This window comes from Brachyhypopomus gauderio, chromosome 1, assembly GCF_052324685.1.
Source record: "Brachyhypopomus gauderio isolate BG-103 chromosome 1, BGAUD_0.2, whole genome shotgun sequence".
Taxonomy (NCBI): Eukaryota; Metazoa; Chordata; class Actinopteri; order Gymnotiformes; family Hypopomidae; genus Brachyhypopomus; species Brachyhypopomus gauderio.
The window spans coordinates 51215200-51231504 of NC_135211.1; the positions used below are offsets into that span (position 1 = coordinate 51215200).

A 16305-nucleotide genomic window follows, 5' to 3' on the forward strand; every position below is an offset into this window, starting at 1 on the left:
AGGGAGGGTGTTCTAGGTGGTTTGTGGCGTGACGGACTCTCCGCCGAGGGCGATCACCTCCCAGACGCGGGACTGAGCACGTCGGATCCGCCCATCGTTGTGGGTTCGGGGCACTCGGTCCTGTTGGCACCCCGGGACGGGTAGTGCCCTTGGAGGGGGCATCTGTCATGTTGAGGACCCCGGTCCCTCCCTTTTGGGCATGTGTTTGTGTGGTTAATGTCACTCGTCTACGTCTGTTTATCCCCGTGGTGGTGGTTATGTCTTGTGATAACTCGTCACACCTGTGGCTTATCTCGTCGTCACGCGGGACTTATGTGGTTTGCCTATTTAATGTGCGCTCACGCAGTGTCCTGAGCTCGTCATTGTCTAAGTCTGTACGTTGTGTTAAACGTCTGTGTGTTTATCGTGCGCTATTGCGCAATTTATTCGTGAATATTAAAAGTGACGTCCATGCAAAAGAGGGATTCTGTGTCTCATCCTTCGCCCTGCCCGCGCGTCACAATCTCCTAATTACTGACTCACCTGAAGCTCATTTACCTTTAGCATATATTGATCTTGGTGACAGGTTGTCTATTCTGAAGTACAGCTATTCTCAGTGTAGTGTTTTTTCCTAGTGCTGATCTGATTGTTTTTTTTTTTGTCTCTGATTTGCCTTCTGGTTTGTCTGCGCTGTTGTAGTCTGTATTTTTGTGTTTGATCCTGGACTGTTTTGGCTTTGAGTTTTAGATCTCGTATTCACTCTGACGACTGCTGTGTTTGCTCATTGGATTTTAACCTTTGTTTTTCCTTTTTGCCATTTGAAACTTCCTGTTATTAAAACCTCTTGTTCAGGCATCCGGACCTTGTGTTACTTACATCACAGCTGTCTGCAACAAAGAAATCATTTAGATAAAGATAATGCCATTTGTTCTGAAAAGCTACTGACAAGTTACTGCAAGGAACATGTCATTTATTCAGCCTTCAAGTCATGGAGATGTTCTTTATAATTATTCAGACAACAAACATTCTGTCAGGGCTGTACCCGGAGCCGCCACGAGCCAGTGCTTGCTCCTGAGCCAACACTCGTTCGCGGACCAGCGCTCGTGCACAGACCAGCGTTAGTTCACAAACACGTTCGCAAACACGCAATCAGCAATGACGACCTGCAGCTGTTCGCCTTGCTATTTAAGGAGAACGGCTGCAGAGTCTCATTGCTGAGTTGTTTGTTGCCGTCTCCACGTGCTTTCAGCCAGCCTTCTCTTGGTGTTCAATGTGTCTTCTTTGCACTTACCTTATTCGCTGTTTTCCCTGTCGTTTCCGAGTTCGCTCACCTCTTCGCCACCTCTGGCCAATCTCAAGTTTTCCAGCCCTGTTGTTTTCTCTATCCAGTTTTGTTTGTTATTTTGAGAAGGGTTTTTCGTTTGCTCCCCATTGTGGTTTGAGAGTCAGCTACTTCTCCTGGCGTCTTCAGTTCGTTTCTTTTGTTTTGGTTTCCTCGCATTGAGTATTCCGCAATCTTTTTGGTTTCTCTTTCTGTTTCGAGTTGTCCTCCATTCTTCCCTTTCACTGAGGTTTTTTCTTTTGGCGCTTTTCCCGCATTGCTTTTGGCGGAGGTTTCAGTTCACTGTTCTATTTTGTGATTGGCATTTGGGTGTTCCCTGTTCAACATTACACGCGTTGTGTGCGGGTTCGCATTCCAACGCGTAACACATGAGAGAGAATCTACAAGTCCTAAAAAGTCCAACTTGCTGTCAGACTGATTTTCCAGTCTTTACTTTAACTGTAAAAGATTATCATGTTTATAGGGTCTCCATTACCTATATAACAGCAAGCAGGCTTTACAGCAAGAGTCATAGCTTTCCTATTCCACATACAGTAGATGTATCTTTTTCCACCTTAATCAGGTCCATTTATAAAAGCCCCTTGTCATTCCACAATTTCAAACTGTAGTTCATCTGTTTCTCTGAATGCTTTGTTTGTCTCATTTTACCCTGTTCCTAAAAGGTCAGGAACCACACAGTGTCTGAGAGCTTCAGCAATTCATCAATCCAGCCACCAGAGGCCCTCATCCATATTGTATTGACTGTCACTATGGATTTTAATTACCTCTGCCTGGTTATAACTAATTTCACCTCATTATATTACTGTGATTTTACCTACACTGTAAAAAAAACAATATTTTACAGATATTTACTGTAAATAAATACAGTATTTTTCTGTCTTTTTCATAATAAGAGAATATACCTGTAAAATACAGGAAAATGACTTTTTTTAAGAAAACTCCTTTAAATATACGGTCAAAGTCTGTAAATTTAAATTACAAGAATTTCTTGTTTTATAACATGATTGTATATATTTTTAAGGGTCTTGAGTGTTAATTTTGTAGTTATCAGTGTGAAAATGCAGTTTTCAGTGTAAAAACACAGAACAATGCCTTTTGTAACTTCACAGTAATTTTCCATTTTTAAACAGTAAATGCATGGTATATTAAAATTCCATGTTATCAAAGAAATTATATTGAACCAAAAACAGCAGCCTAACATCTACATTTGACCAAAGCTGGAATTATAGTGAATTAAGATTTGATAGTGCAAAGATATAAGGCATTAGGAGATTTTTTTCAGAAAGGCCCATAAGATAACCTATTAAAACTTTGCAATATATAGCAATACGTTTGCGGAGGGGGGTCAGAGAAATATTGTGTGTATGTATGTGTGTGTGTGAGAGAGAGAGAGAGAGAGGAGATCGATCCATCTATCCATTCATCCATCAGGAAACAGCAAACAGTTCTGTGTGGTGATTGGACAGAATCGTGGGTGCGTGGTCTGTTCAGCCAATGAATGCAGAGAATCACTAGTTTGAATTTGAGCGCCAGTTGCCTGGAGTACGTTCAGTTATTCAGAGTCACAGGTAAAAGCGAGACCAACTGAAGCACAGAAGCACCAGTTCACGCCAAGTGTCAGTGTTCAATATCAACTGAAGTGTAACGCTGCAAGCGCAGCGGAGCGAGAGGACGGACACAAGTGCTGAGAGGAGCGAGATTTATTGAAGGGAATACCATAATCGTCGTCAGAAAGCCAGGCAGGGTCCATAACGGGAGGGCAGTCAGTAAAACAGGCGTACATGGGCATACTGAACACGAGGGAACACAAGAACAAACAGGAAACCAAAAGACGGGAACAATAAACGGTCAGGTATAGCAATGAACATAGAACCAGCTAACATCCACATGAATCAAACAAAATACCAGACAAAGGACAAGGGAGACTCAGGGGCTTATATACAAGGAATCTAACGAGGGGCAGGTGACTGTAATAACACGGGGCGTGGTAACAAACAAGGTAATCACAGAGACGAACGAGCGGGGCGGGGTAAACAGGTACGAAACACAGACACGAGGGGTTCGGAGTGACAGCTACCGGAGGGGGGCACGGTCATACGTGACATGAAGGTACGTCTTAGTTTTATTTTTTCACAAATCGCTGCTTTGCCAGGAGTGTTTAGTTATTTTATTATGAGTAGCATTCTATTGTTTATTTTCAAAATGCCCAATCTTAACGTCTTCAGGTTCTCTCATGTTTCATCCTGGAATTACAAGAGGCTCGTATTTGTTTACAAGAAAACTGTTCAGTCAGACAGATATTTGTTGTGAAATGAAGTAGTTTCAATTTCAAGCATTTTCAAGTACTTTAGCAAGTATGAACGCTTCCGCCGTTCGCGGAGGTTCGCGCGAGGTGTGCAGAGTCGCACTACGGTCAGTCTCGAAAGTAAACATAGATTAGTTAAATAAATACTTTTAATGTCTTTTTTTAAGGTTGTACAGACAAACAGCATTTTACAGAGTATACCTAACTTAGAAAAAACTGCAAGTTTTTGTGCTTTTATGTTGGCTATGTTGCTTCTGTGATGCTGAGCTCTAGCTATAAGTTTGTGCTATTATCAGAAAAGAGCTTTTGTTTGTGTTTTATTTAATCTATTTTTTAAACCTATTTTTCTATTATTTACTTATGTATTTATTCATTTGTTTTATTATTATTTATTATTACTTAATGTTGAGAGAACACAGCCTTGCACTGCACAAAATGCACTATTATTACTTGTACACGTGTTATCTAATTTTAGATTGCATCTATTGTTGAATAAACCTGCAAAATATTTGGAATTATTCTGGATTCATTAGACAGTAAAAAACAAAGCAAATTAACATGCTGCTGTTCAGCGAGACATTACATTTCTGTATTTTTATCTTAATTTATCGTGTTTCACATTGATTTCGGGATATCCAACAATGTTATCGCACATTGCAATTCTAGTCCATATCGTGCACCCCTAATGGCATAGTAATAAAATGTGTGTATTGTGTTTTTAAGGAGACTGCCAATCTAATAATAAATTCAGTGCACAGTAGCATTAGCTTACAAGTCTTTAATGACCTTGTAATATTTTATTACCACAGGATGCAACAGACAATCTTTAGAAAAACTCCATTCATTCTTTTCATAGAGAAATTTTATACACCACTGAAATCATGTCGTCAATCTGCAGTCTCGGCCATGCTCTTATACCCTATATGGAACCCTGGATCTAAAAGAAATTTCTCTACGAGACAAATGAACATTTTTCTCTTGAATACCACTGTATCGTCTGAATTATTATTAAAATGTTGAAATGTAAATTCATTAGACCGGCAGCCTCCTTAAAAATAACGCAAACCAGCATCCTTTGCCAGTGTGGTAGTGTTTTTTCCATGTACGGAATGAGGGAACATAAAAATAAGTCAGATCTTTCCCTTTTGTTCATAGCTTGCTTTGACAAGCTCTACAAGCAGACAGCACTCTGGAGTTCTTTCTGACCCTACTGGTGCTTGTCCATCCTCAAAGCAAAGTTGGCATCTGTGGTGCTCTTTCTTGGCATGACACCCTGCTGCTCACAAATAGTTCCCTCTAGTCTAAGTCTAGCTTCTACGACTCTCTCCCAGATCTTCATTGTGTGGCTCATCAACTTAATTCCCTTGTAGTTGTTACAACTCTGTACATCACCCTTGTTCTTAAAAATGGGTACCAGCACACCTGTCCTCCATTCCTCTGGCATTTTCTCACTCTCAACCGTACCATTGAATAGATGAGTCAAAGACCTCACTGCTATCTCTCCTAGAGATTTCCGTACCTCCACTGGTATGTCATCAGGTCCATCTGCATTCCCTTCTTCATCCCCTCCAAAACCTTCCTAACTCTACTCTTCGTTCCATTTCTTTCTCTTCATTCATTAGCTCCTCGAAGTACTCCTTCCATCTTCTCATCACACTCTCCTCGCTTGTTAAAACATTACCATTCCTATCCTTAACAAGTCTAACCCAGCGCCTTTAACAGCTCCTCTATTAACTCTTTACCACATTCCTTCCTTCTTCAGTTTCCACCATTTGGTCTTCTTCTCTGGTTTGACATTTTTCCTCTTCTTCACAACAACAGTCATTCTACACACCACCATAAGATGCTGTTTGGCCACGCTCTCTCCTGTCACAATCTTACAGTCCCCAATCTCTGTCGGGTTTCGTCTTCTACTCAGAATGTAGTCTACTTGTGTACTCCTCCCTCCATTCTCATAGGTCACCCTATGTTCCTTTTTGGAAATAAGTGTTGACTACAGCCATTTCCATCCTCTTGGCAGAATCCACCACCATCTGTCTTTCCTGGTTCCTTTCCTTGACACCAAACCTACCCATTGCTTCCTCATCTCCTCTGTTTCCTTCACCATGTCCATTTAGGTCTGTTCCAATCACCACTCTCTCCTCACTGGAAATAATTTCTATCACTTCATCTAGATCAGGCGTACTCAACTAAATTTGTCCGTGGTCCAATTTTGGCAGATACCTGTGCCCTGAGGTTCGGTGCGGCGGGGGGTGGCGAACGTAAGTTGTTGAGCGGGGGGGGGGGGGGGGGGGGGGGGGGTACGGTGCGCGAACGGTGGAGGCGTTTATACTTTTGTGAGCGTCACTGCAGTGTTCTCCGCACCGATAGGCGTTTTGTCCGAAACGATATGTGGTAGAAACACCCCTCAAAACAGGGGAATGAACATTTACCTGACCAATTTTAATGTTGCTATATGTTTCAGGTTTGAAAAGTGCTGGAATTTAGGTTAAAGTACTTTAAAATGCTTGAAATTGTAACTACTTGGTTTCACAACAAATAGCTGTCTGACTGAATAGTTCTCTTGTATTAGGTTAACAAATACGAGCCTCTTGTAATTCCAGGACGAAACATGAGAGAACGTGAAGACTGGGCGTTTTTTAAATAAACAACCATTAAATAATGTGATAAAAAGCGAATTATTTCGAGTATATGTATAAATATTTAACTTAATTATGTTTAACATGCTGGGAAATATTGAAATGGACCTTGAAAGTGACGTACAAGTGCTTGAATTCCACCTTATAAAGGTGTATGAACCCTGAAAACGTGACTTTGTTCATTGCGTTGAAGCGCGGCGCGAAGTTACAAAATTCGAGAGGTGCACGACCTCTCGAACCGACAGCGCGCGAGGCACTCGCGCACACGCGGAGCCACAGCGATTACGTCATTTTCGCCGCGCGGACCCTCGCGCCGCTCACGAAGCGTCAACCAGGCAGGCTTGTTGTTGAGCGGGGTGGCGAACGTAAGTTGTTGAGCGGGGGTGGCAAACGTAACACTCGTGACGGAGTGTTTTGTCAATAGTCCTGAAATAAATGCTACGGTTTTGTTTTGGTCCGTATCCAGTTAATCAGGAATGAGATTGGGTCCGGACAGGACTGCGTTCGGGTCCGGATCCGGACCGCGGTCCGCCAGTTGAGTACCCCTGATCTAGATCCTTCCAAAACTTCTCTTTTTCCTCTTCCTCACATCCAACCTGTGGAGCATAACCACTGGCAACATTCAACATCAGACCTTCTACTTCTATCTTCAGACACATCACCCTATCTACACTTGTTCACCTCTACTACGTTCTTTGCTAACTCCTCTTTCAAGACTAGTATGTGCACACAAGATCAAGGCACCAGTATGAGTAATACTATTTCACTACTTGATAAAATTGTAGGTACGAGTCAAAACCATACACAGCTGCCAAAATCAGGACAAATTCTGACCAACATGCCTCATATCCAGTGTTGCCATAGTTACTTTGAAACAGTAATCCAACTACTGACTACTGACTACTTCTTTAAAAAGTAACTCAGTTAAGTTACTGACTACTTGCTTTTAAAAGTAACTAAGATTACTTTTAGTTACTTTCAGCAGAGGCTGATCCCCCGCCCCTATAACATGAAAATGACTACCAGTTCTGCCAATACTCACTTTATTGACATGTATTTTAACTGGAACATCAAAAATGACACTGGCATTTGTAAACTTTTTCTTGAAATAGGCTTACATGTTTTTTTAATAAAAAATAAATAAGACAGTCTTTCTGTCTTATTTATTTAACTCTCACAGACACACACATTTGACTGTCTTCACACGCCACACTTCCGATATCTCACAACGGAAAAAAATGTAGTTTATTTACCTCTGATCCACATATATGATTCAATGAGTTACTATTTCGCCGGCGATCGATAGATTGCGATATAATACTTAATTTGTGTCCATTTTACACCCCGCCCGGTAACGATTTACGTCTTAATCTGACTACTAGTTTTTAAATAGTAGTCGCATTAGACTACTCGTTACTGAAAAAAGTAGTCCGACTACAGTAACGCGTTACTAAGTAACGCGTTACCGGCATCACTACTCATATCTTCCTGGATGTCAAACAAAACTGTCTGATATTTGGGGTTATTGTGATTTCAGAATTGTTTTGCATTTTACGTTACAATGTTATGCATTCTAAATTGATTAAAAAGTGCACACGATGTCCCAGAATTACTATATAGCGTACAGATTGCAGGTTAAAACAAACATTAGATTTTTCTCTTTTCACACAGATGCGGCAGTGGGCACTGGTTTAATGATGCCTAACAAGATCATTGAGAGAAACTGCCATAATGTTCAAAACCTGGAGTTATGGAATTTTCTTCCTTCTGGATGTGTCCTAATACGACATCTTTTTGGATAAAGCTAATGATGACCTGTTATGTAGTGACAGCTAACAGTGAGTGAACTGGGACTGAACACAAGTGCACAGTGATAATGAAGTGATGTTGTTCTATGAGATATTTGATGTGATCGTTTCATACAGCACCCTTACCATCTTACTGTTACTGTTGAAAATGCCTTAAACAACTGTGTGTAAGCCCTTTTATGATCTGTAACGATTATTACAGTATTAGATTCTGTGATTGGCCCTTGTGCTTTGTATTAGCCAATTAAAAGTTCTCGATGTAGAAGCATATTCAGTGTAGATACATTTTTCAAGTTGTTGATTTTCTACTGGGTGTGTAAATGAAACAAAGAAACATTTTTCCCAAGCAATCCTAATCTGAATCTTTTAATTGGCACATGCTGCTACAGTCCATACTACACAATAAACTGAGAATGATATAGGATAACTAGTGCTGTTAGTTCACATTATTGTTTATATTTTAGAATCCCATTTAATATAAATCTTTTCAACTTCGAGAACATTGTAAAAATCCATAGTAACCATCTTTTTGTGTTTTTTATATTTTTTTAGAGTCAGTTCAGTTGTCATGATTGTTGAAGTTCAACTGTCAAAATAAAGAGATTGAAAGTATGTATTATGGCTGAGATTTTTTAATTGCTTTTATTGTTTTGGTTAATGTTTTTACATTGTTTTAAATGTTGTTTGTTAATTTATGTAAGTACACCATTATTTTATTTCTGCTGAAATAAAAGGTAACTGTAAAATGTTCATGTAAGCTGGAATTTAAAGACCAAAATAACCACAAAAATATTTATGTTTACAGAAATGTATTGTAATATTGGTAGTTTCAACAGAAACTTAAGATGTTAATACATCCCAAGCACCGTAAATTTATAGGAAAGAGTAGCATATTTATTGGACCATTGGATGTTAAACACATAACTTTTGAAACTACTTTTATATAGGGTTAAAAATATATAATTTTACATTATTTTGTGTATTTAAAAAGCAGAATCCAATTATTTTAATGTTGAAATCTCATTGATAAACAGTACATTGTAAGAGTTTGTGGGTTGATCAACCAACATTTAACAGTTATCCACTGTAAGTTTATAGGATATGAACATATATTCACAGATTACCTCTGTACTTTGACAAGTTCATTTGTAGATTGTTTAAATAATACCATGAAGTAACCTAATTATGCTGTTATTTTAATATTCTAACGAAAATTTGTAATTTTGCTCAAGTTTGGCTGTGAAATTACAAAGAATAAATACAGGGAAAATCTGTAATTTTACAGTAATTCATTGTTGAATTATGTGGTATTTTACTGTAATTTTACGGTAACTGTTTGGCAACTTTTGCTGCCAGACATGTTACCGTTTTTTTACGACTTTTTTTTTTACAGTGTAGTTCTCTTGCCTACTTTGTTGGTCCATTTTGTGGGTGTAAAGTGACAATAGCTCCTTTCTTTCTGCACAGTCAGCTGTCCTTTAGTCCAACAGTGGTCACAGGATGCTGTGGGCTGGATATTTTTGGGTTGTGGACCATCTTAGTCCAGCAGTGACAATGACCTCAGGTGAGAATAAAATAATTAAACTCCTGGGTGAACTAAGCAATAATGCTAGCTAAGCAATAATGGCTAAGCTAATAGAACTAGCTGCATTGTTTTGTTACTGTAAATATATTGTAGTGAATCTGCATTAATGTTCATGTTTATTAACAGTTGAAAATGCTCCGTTGTGTTTTGGGCATAAACAAGCATGGGATTGGGGAAAAGCATAGGGGGCCTGGGCTAGGTAGCACGGTGTGTGGGGGGGTGGAGAAAAGAGAAATAGAGAGTGGCTGTAAGTTTGTGTGAGTCAGTTCGGAAGTTATCTAAAGACCGATAGTTTTGTTAGCTCGATAGCCTGTTGACATCAATAATCTTTGTAAGTTCGCTTAATAAAGCTTTGACTGCAACGCCTTTCTGTCCGTCCTTTCAATGCGTCTAGTGAGGCGCTACATTGGTGTCAGAAGTAAACGACCGGAGTACAGTCTCCACACACTGTAGCTGCGTGTAGCTCGGACCAGGCTCGCTAGCATTATCAACCAGCGAGATGACCGCACAGCTGGGCGAGACGAACGCGCTGCGTATTAAAGAGGAGGCGATGGATGGCGAGTACGCTGGTGCTTCCTGGCTTGGGATGAGCTCCGAGCGCGCTTCAGAGCATGTCGCTCGCGTGAGACAGACAGCCAGGAGGCTCGCTGCCGATGCTGGGTTCTGCTCAGTGAAGGAGGAGGACCGCGCATGCGTGAAACCTCGCGGCGACGCACGACCTAAGGTAAAAGTAGATGGCAACCATGGTAACCAGCTCCAAGTGAAAACGCCAAAATACTCTGGTAGAGCGGATTGGGAGGCTTTCCATGTCCAGTTTGAACTGCTAACACTTCAGCTCTGAGCCTTACTGATGAAGCCCTAACATGCTTGCTATTGCTAAGCCCAGCTGAAAGGGATGACTATGGGGCTTTAGTGGGGGCTCTGGAACGGCGTTTCGGACAGTGTAACCAGCCTGGTGTTCTGCGCTCAGGGCTGGCAAGCAGGCAGAGGCTGAATGGAGAGCCTCTACATGCACTGGCCAACGACATTGAAACTCTAACTAGGAGGGCATATTCGCACATGGCTGCTGACCTGCAAAGCGAGCCGGCCAGAGACCAGTTCATCCGTGCCATAACTCCTAGAGAGTTATGTATACAGACGCAACTGGCCCATCCTCGCATGCTGCAGGAGGCACTGGAGCTGGCCCTAGAGAGAGAGGTGGTGGGAGCAGCTGCAGACAGCTGCCACGCTGGCGCTGGCCCCATTATGAGGACTGTGGTACAAGAGAGCTCAGGCCAAGAGAAACCAGCGTGGGCTGCTGAGTTAACGGAACTGATCCGTGCAGTGTCACTGCAGTCACCACGCGGCGGTACTCGTCCGCGCCGGGTCCCTCCCGTGTGCTGGGTGTGTGGTCAGGCCGGTCACATCAGCGTGCAGTGTCCTAGACAAGTTGGTGGGCAGGGAAACGACACGGGGTCTGTATAAACGGGATGACGTAGACCCCTGCCTCTGTGTCCCACCTGCCTCTGCTGGATGGAGCCCAACAAAGGCATTGGGGATCTCAACTCCACCCCGAGGGAGATGACATTGCGGAGTCTGCACGGGTCGTGAGCTGGACGCACATGGGAAATTTCTGCCATGTCCCCATCACCCTGGCAGAAACCCCATGTGTGGCGCTGGTCGACACGGGCTCTACTGCTACTTTGATGCCACCTGATCTGGTCCCCGTTGAAACATGGTTAAAGCCTACTGTAGTTAAACTTCAGACAGTGACTGGTGAGCTAGCCCCGATGCTTGGAAAAGGGGTGGTCACTGTTCGGGTGGGGGCAATGTCAGTGAACTTTGAGGTGTGGGTTGCAGCAGTACAAGACCCATATTAGGACTAGACTTTCTTCGGGCTACCCGCTGTGTTTTGGACCTGGGAGAGAACACACTGACTTTTCCGGGGGGGTCCCACCATTGAAATGGTATGCCCCACACAGACCCCATGCCTTCACCCAACCACGACGACAGCAGCAGATGTTTCAGATCTCCCTTTAGCCCCCACTTCATCCCCAACCTCACTGCCTCCCACACCCCAGTCTCCAGCTAGTGTGCATCCCCCAGCCCTTGACCTACAATCAATCAATCAGTCAGATTTTATTCATCATACATTGTACAAGTACAAGATGAAATGTTTTATTGCCCTGGGCCCAGTGTTAAAGCACCGAAAACCCAGAGCAGCGTCAGACGTAAACGTAGACGCGCCACCTTCACAGAATGGGGGAGAAACAGAGAGATAACACCAGGAGGAGACAAAAAATTATGACCACAGATTATTCTCACAAACAGGACAACAGTCTGTGTGCATGCAAAAAATCCCCATAGCACATACAGCATTGATAACATGGACAGTAAGCAGTGAGAGACGTGATACATTCAGATAGGGAGGTGGAGGGGGCAGAAGCCTGGCACAGAGTTTTTGTGTCAAAGTTCACGGTGGAAAGCGAGAGCCATCTCTGACAGTCTCTGTGTAGGGGTAGGAGCAGGTAACCAAGACGACGACCTTCCGGGAGAGATTTGTTTGGGCGCCAATGAAGAAAAGAAGAATGAAGAATTTAGCAAGGAGCTCGTCCTTGGGAATTTGAGCACACAAACTCCTCTTTAAGGCAGCGGTCTCCCAACAGATCCATCTTCGCACGTAGCATTGATTCCATCCGCGATCACTTCGAAGCTTTTACCAACAGTCACAGTCTGTGTTCCAACAGCTCTACCCACCGCATCAATCATGTTGGGCACTTGACGTGGACATTCGATGAACGGCTCCACTTTATCAATTTTCCGATACACCAGGGCAATGCCTAATCCAATCAGCAGAGCCACCGCGAACACGGTGTAATAAGAACACATCCTCAACATCTTCCAGGGAGAGAGGCGCAAGACAAACTACGCCAGGTCCCCCACAAGTCAAACACATATCCAGATGTGAACGTACTTTCTGGGCATGTGGGTTCTCGCGCACCATGACTCCTCATGGAAAAAATAGTGTCAATTGCGTTGAGAGACCACCTGATAAAATTCATTTTCCCATTGAAAATTCGAAGAGCAAACGTCAGGTTACTAAGACAAGACAGAGAATCTAAGCTGAGCAAGGCAGAAGGGAGGGAGTGCAGGAGCAGAGATAAAGTGCGACCGCCTCTCTTGAAAGCCGGAAGAGACCCCACAATCTGGGGGGGAGGGGGTGGTAGATAGGCTGGCAGCAGTAAGGGAGATATGTGAGCGGAATTGTGATAACTTGGAACCCCAGCAGCAAAAGGAGCTGTGAGAAGTACTGTGGGAGTTCAAAGACATTTTTGCATTAACGGAGGGGGAAGTGGGCCTGACACACCTGTTGCAGCATGAAATTGACACGGGAGACGAAAGGCTCATCAAAACGCGCCCTCGCCATCTTCCTCTCACCCATCAGGCAGCCGCTGACGGCGCGATTGACAAGATGCTAAGGACTGGGATCATTGAGCCCTCTGACAGTCCCTGGGCCTCAGGGGTTGTGATGGTCAACAAGAAAAAGAGCCCAAAAATGAGGTTTTGTGTGGACTACAGACTTTTGAATAGCGTCACAAAAAAGGATTTGTACCCGCTGCCCCGCATTGACGAGTCACTGGACTTGGTGTCTGGCTCGTCCTGGTTCTCCTCCTTGGATCTACGCAGCGGGTACTGGCAGGTGCCCCTAAGCCCTGACGCTAAACCAAAGACTGCTTTCTGCACTGGGAGAGGGCTATGGCAATTTTGCATGCTCAGTTTCGGCTTGTGCAATGCCCCAGCCACTTTTGAACGGCTGATGGGAAAGGTCTTGGCTGAAATGCCACGGCAAGAGTGCCTAGTATACCTAGATGACATTCTTGTCCACAGGAGCACCTTCATGACCGCCTTGGTGACCCTGCGGCGGACCCTACAAAAGATAGCAGCAGCAGGTCTGAAGCTCCACCTAGACAAGTGCTGCTTTATGCGGAGAGAACTGGAGTTTCTGGGCCACAGGATTGGAGGAGAGGGCATAAGCACTATAGAGGAGAAGGTGCAGGTTGTGAAGGATTGGCCGACCCCCTCCAATCTGAGGGAGCTAAAAAGCTTCATTAGCCTGGCATCCTATTACAGACGGTTTGTGCGTGCCTTTTCTTGCATCGCTGCACCTCTGTTTTGCCTGCAGCGTAAGGGCAGTGATTTTGCCTAGACATCAGAGTGTGAACAGGCTTTCAGCTGTTTGAAGAGAGCCTTGACAGGGGCTCCCATTCTCACCCCCCCAGACTCCAACTTACCCTTTGTTCTATATAGGCCGTAAGGTGAACCCCGTTTTCGTTCTGATCCGCTCCGCGCTCTCCGAACTACATGCCCGTTAGCTGATAAAAATGATCAGGTTATATTGCACTTACCAAAAAAGTTTTAAGCCCGATAGTTTTGTTAGCTCGATAGCCTTGTAGGTACCATGCTAAACCAGCAGGTAGCAGTACCACTGGCAACACATGGAACAAGCTTGCTTTGACGGAAGTAAGGGTGTGTTTACAGTCCAGGTGTTTAAATACCCTGAACAGCCATCCATTTCTCTCTCTCTGGTTTGACTGACACCGAGGTTAGAACCTATTAAAGAGAGGCTCTGCCATTCCTCTCTCTCCGGTTTTCTTTGAGAGCACGCAAACTTTCATACGACTAACAGCAAACAGCTGAAAGTCGTATCACTTAATTAACGAGCCCGAGTTACGGTGTAATCTAACCAGCAACTGATCAACGTTACCGCGGCAACAGATTCACCTAACTACTTCAATCAAGCTTGCTAATGCGGCCACACGGACTGAAACAGAGGCGATCAATTCCCTGTTGTTAAACCGTGAACGAGTCTCACATTCCCAGAAGGACGATTCCCAACACACCTGGACGTCGCTTTTTATCAGCGAGGAGCCTGCGGTGGAAATTCCCTCCTAATTCAGGGTGGATGATGACACTACCCAAAACCCTCAACATGTGAGACTCTTACCGCTGGGCATAGTTACTTGAACTGTAGACTTATCAAAGTTTAACTAAAACCTTCTCAGTGTTTTTGTGTTCAACTTTGTTTAGAAAAGCTTAAAAGTTTAAAACTTTGTTTTAAAGTTCTCTTTGCTGTGCATGCAACCATTTTTTCTTTATCCAATTAATTGACAACTTGTAGTCTTCCTCATTCTCAGACACACTACATTAATGTTTAGTTATTAAGCCAGCTCCATTACTCTTTGTTCTGACCATGTTGGAATAAACCAGCTGAGCTCATTAACATAGTCGTGCTGCTCTACTGTTTAAAGTCGGCGCCATTTTAGTTCTTTGTTCTCCATAGGAGAACTGATATTACAACTCCGCCTCCTCACACGCGCACAAGCGCGCACACTTACTCCTCCCCTTTTTTTATACACACACACACACACACACACACACACACACACACACTGGATGCTGAGTCTTCACTGTAAATATACTGATCCTTGTTGATGCTGTTTGTTTTAGAATAGTTGGTTTTAAATAAATGTATCATTTATTTTCACCAAATTGTCTGTGTTGATGTCATTCAAAAGTGGTTGTTGCCAAAACCTCCAAAGAATTCACAGTTAAATCCTTCAGATACCAAACCATTAATTACCTTTAGTTGATAACTAAACTTGTGGTTCTGGTATAATTAGAATGAGACTGATTCTAAATAATGAGTCTGATTAATAATTAAGGTAAAACAAAGTATAACTACTTTAAAGGATTAGTAGGTGAAACCCCTACAGCCTGTTGACATCAATAATCATTGTAAGTTCGCTTAATAAAGCGTTGACTGCAATGCCTTTCTGTCTGTCCTTTCAATGCATCTAGTGAGGCGCTACAATATAAAGGAATTCTAAGTATTTGTTCCAAGCAAAATATTTTGAGATTGAAAATGGATTAAAATTACATTTGATAACAAATTAGCATATGAATAACTATCAGACATTAATTAGCCATGCCGAGACTATCTACAGTAAATTCAAGTGCACGTCTCAATCTGCAATATCTTAGTGCTCCTATTTAGCTATTTAGCTAATATCTATTATTATTGCACAAAGTATAATGAGTATAACAGTTCCTGTAGGTGCTGAGTGCTGTACTTAGTTTACTTTAATTTCCTGTTTTCAGATTTACTCACCAATAACACCCAATGCTTGCTTCAGCTCATCATTCTCCTTCTGCAATTGCTCCTTCTGATTTCTCAGGTTGGTCTGTAACTGGTCTCTCCCTATAGTCAGGTTGTAGTTACTGGTCTGTAACTGGTCTCTCTCTGCAGTGAACTTGACCCACATCACTATGATGACAGTCAGCAGGAGAACACACAGCAGCCCCAGACATACTGCAGTCAGTCTGGAACATCTGCTCCCTGCAGTATTGTGTAACAAATCAAGGGAGTGGGTACAACGCAAACGCAAGTATCAATGTATTTTATTAAATGAAACAAACACCAAATAGAACAAAGGAGGAAAACTAGGGCAAAGAGAATATACACTAAAGTGAACATAGAGTGATGACACGACAAGCAAGCAACACACTAAAAGAAACACATACTAGAAATGCTATACTTTAAACACACTACGGGAAAGATGACTTTACGTACAATGACGAATAACCACGAAAGTATGACACCAATACAA

At 42.7% G+C, this 16305-nt stretch overlaps 1 protein-coding gene across 1 annotated transcript in view; it reads right to left on the reverse strand.

The window, feature by feature from the left end:
- Positions 1–16025, reverse strand: part of LOC143524975 (C-type lectin domain family 4 member E-like) — a 28479-nt gene extending 12454 nt beyond the window's left edge. The window contains exon 1 of the mRNA XM_077018394.1: positions 15807–16025. Coding sequence (XP_076874509.1) covers positions 15807–15960 — 154 coding nt within the window. The 5' untranslated portion in view covers positions 15961–16025. The remainder of the gene's footprint in view (positions 1–15806) is intronic.
- Positions 16026–16305: the final 280 nt, after the last annotated feature.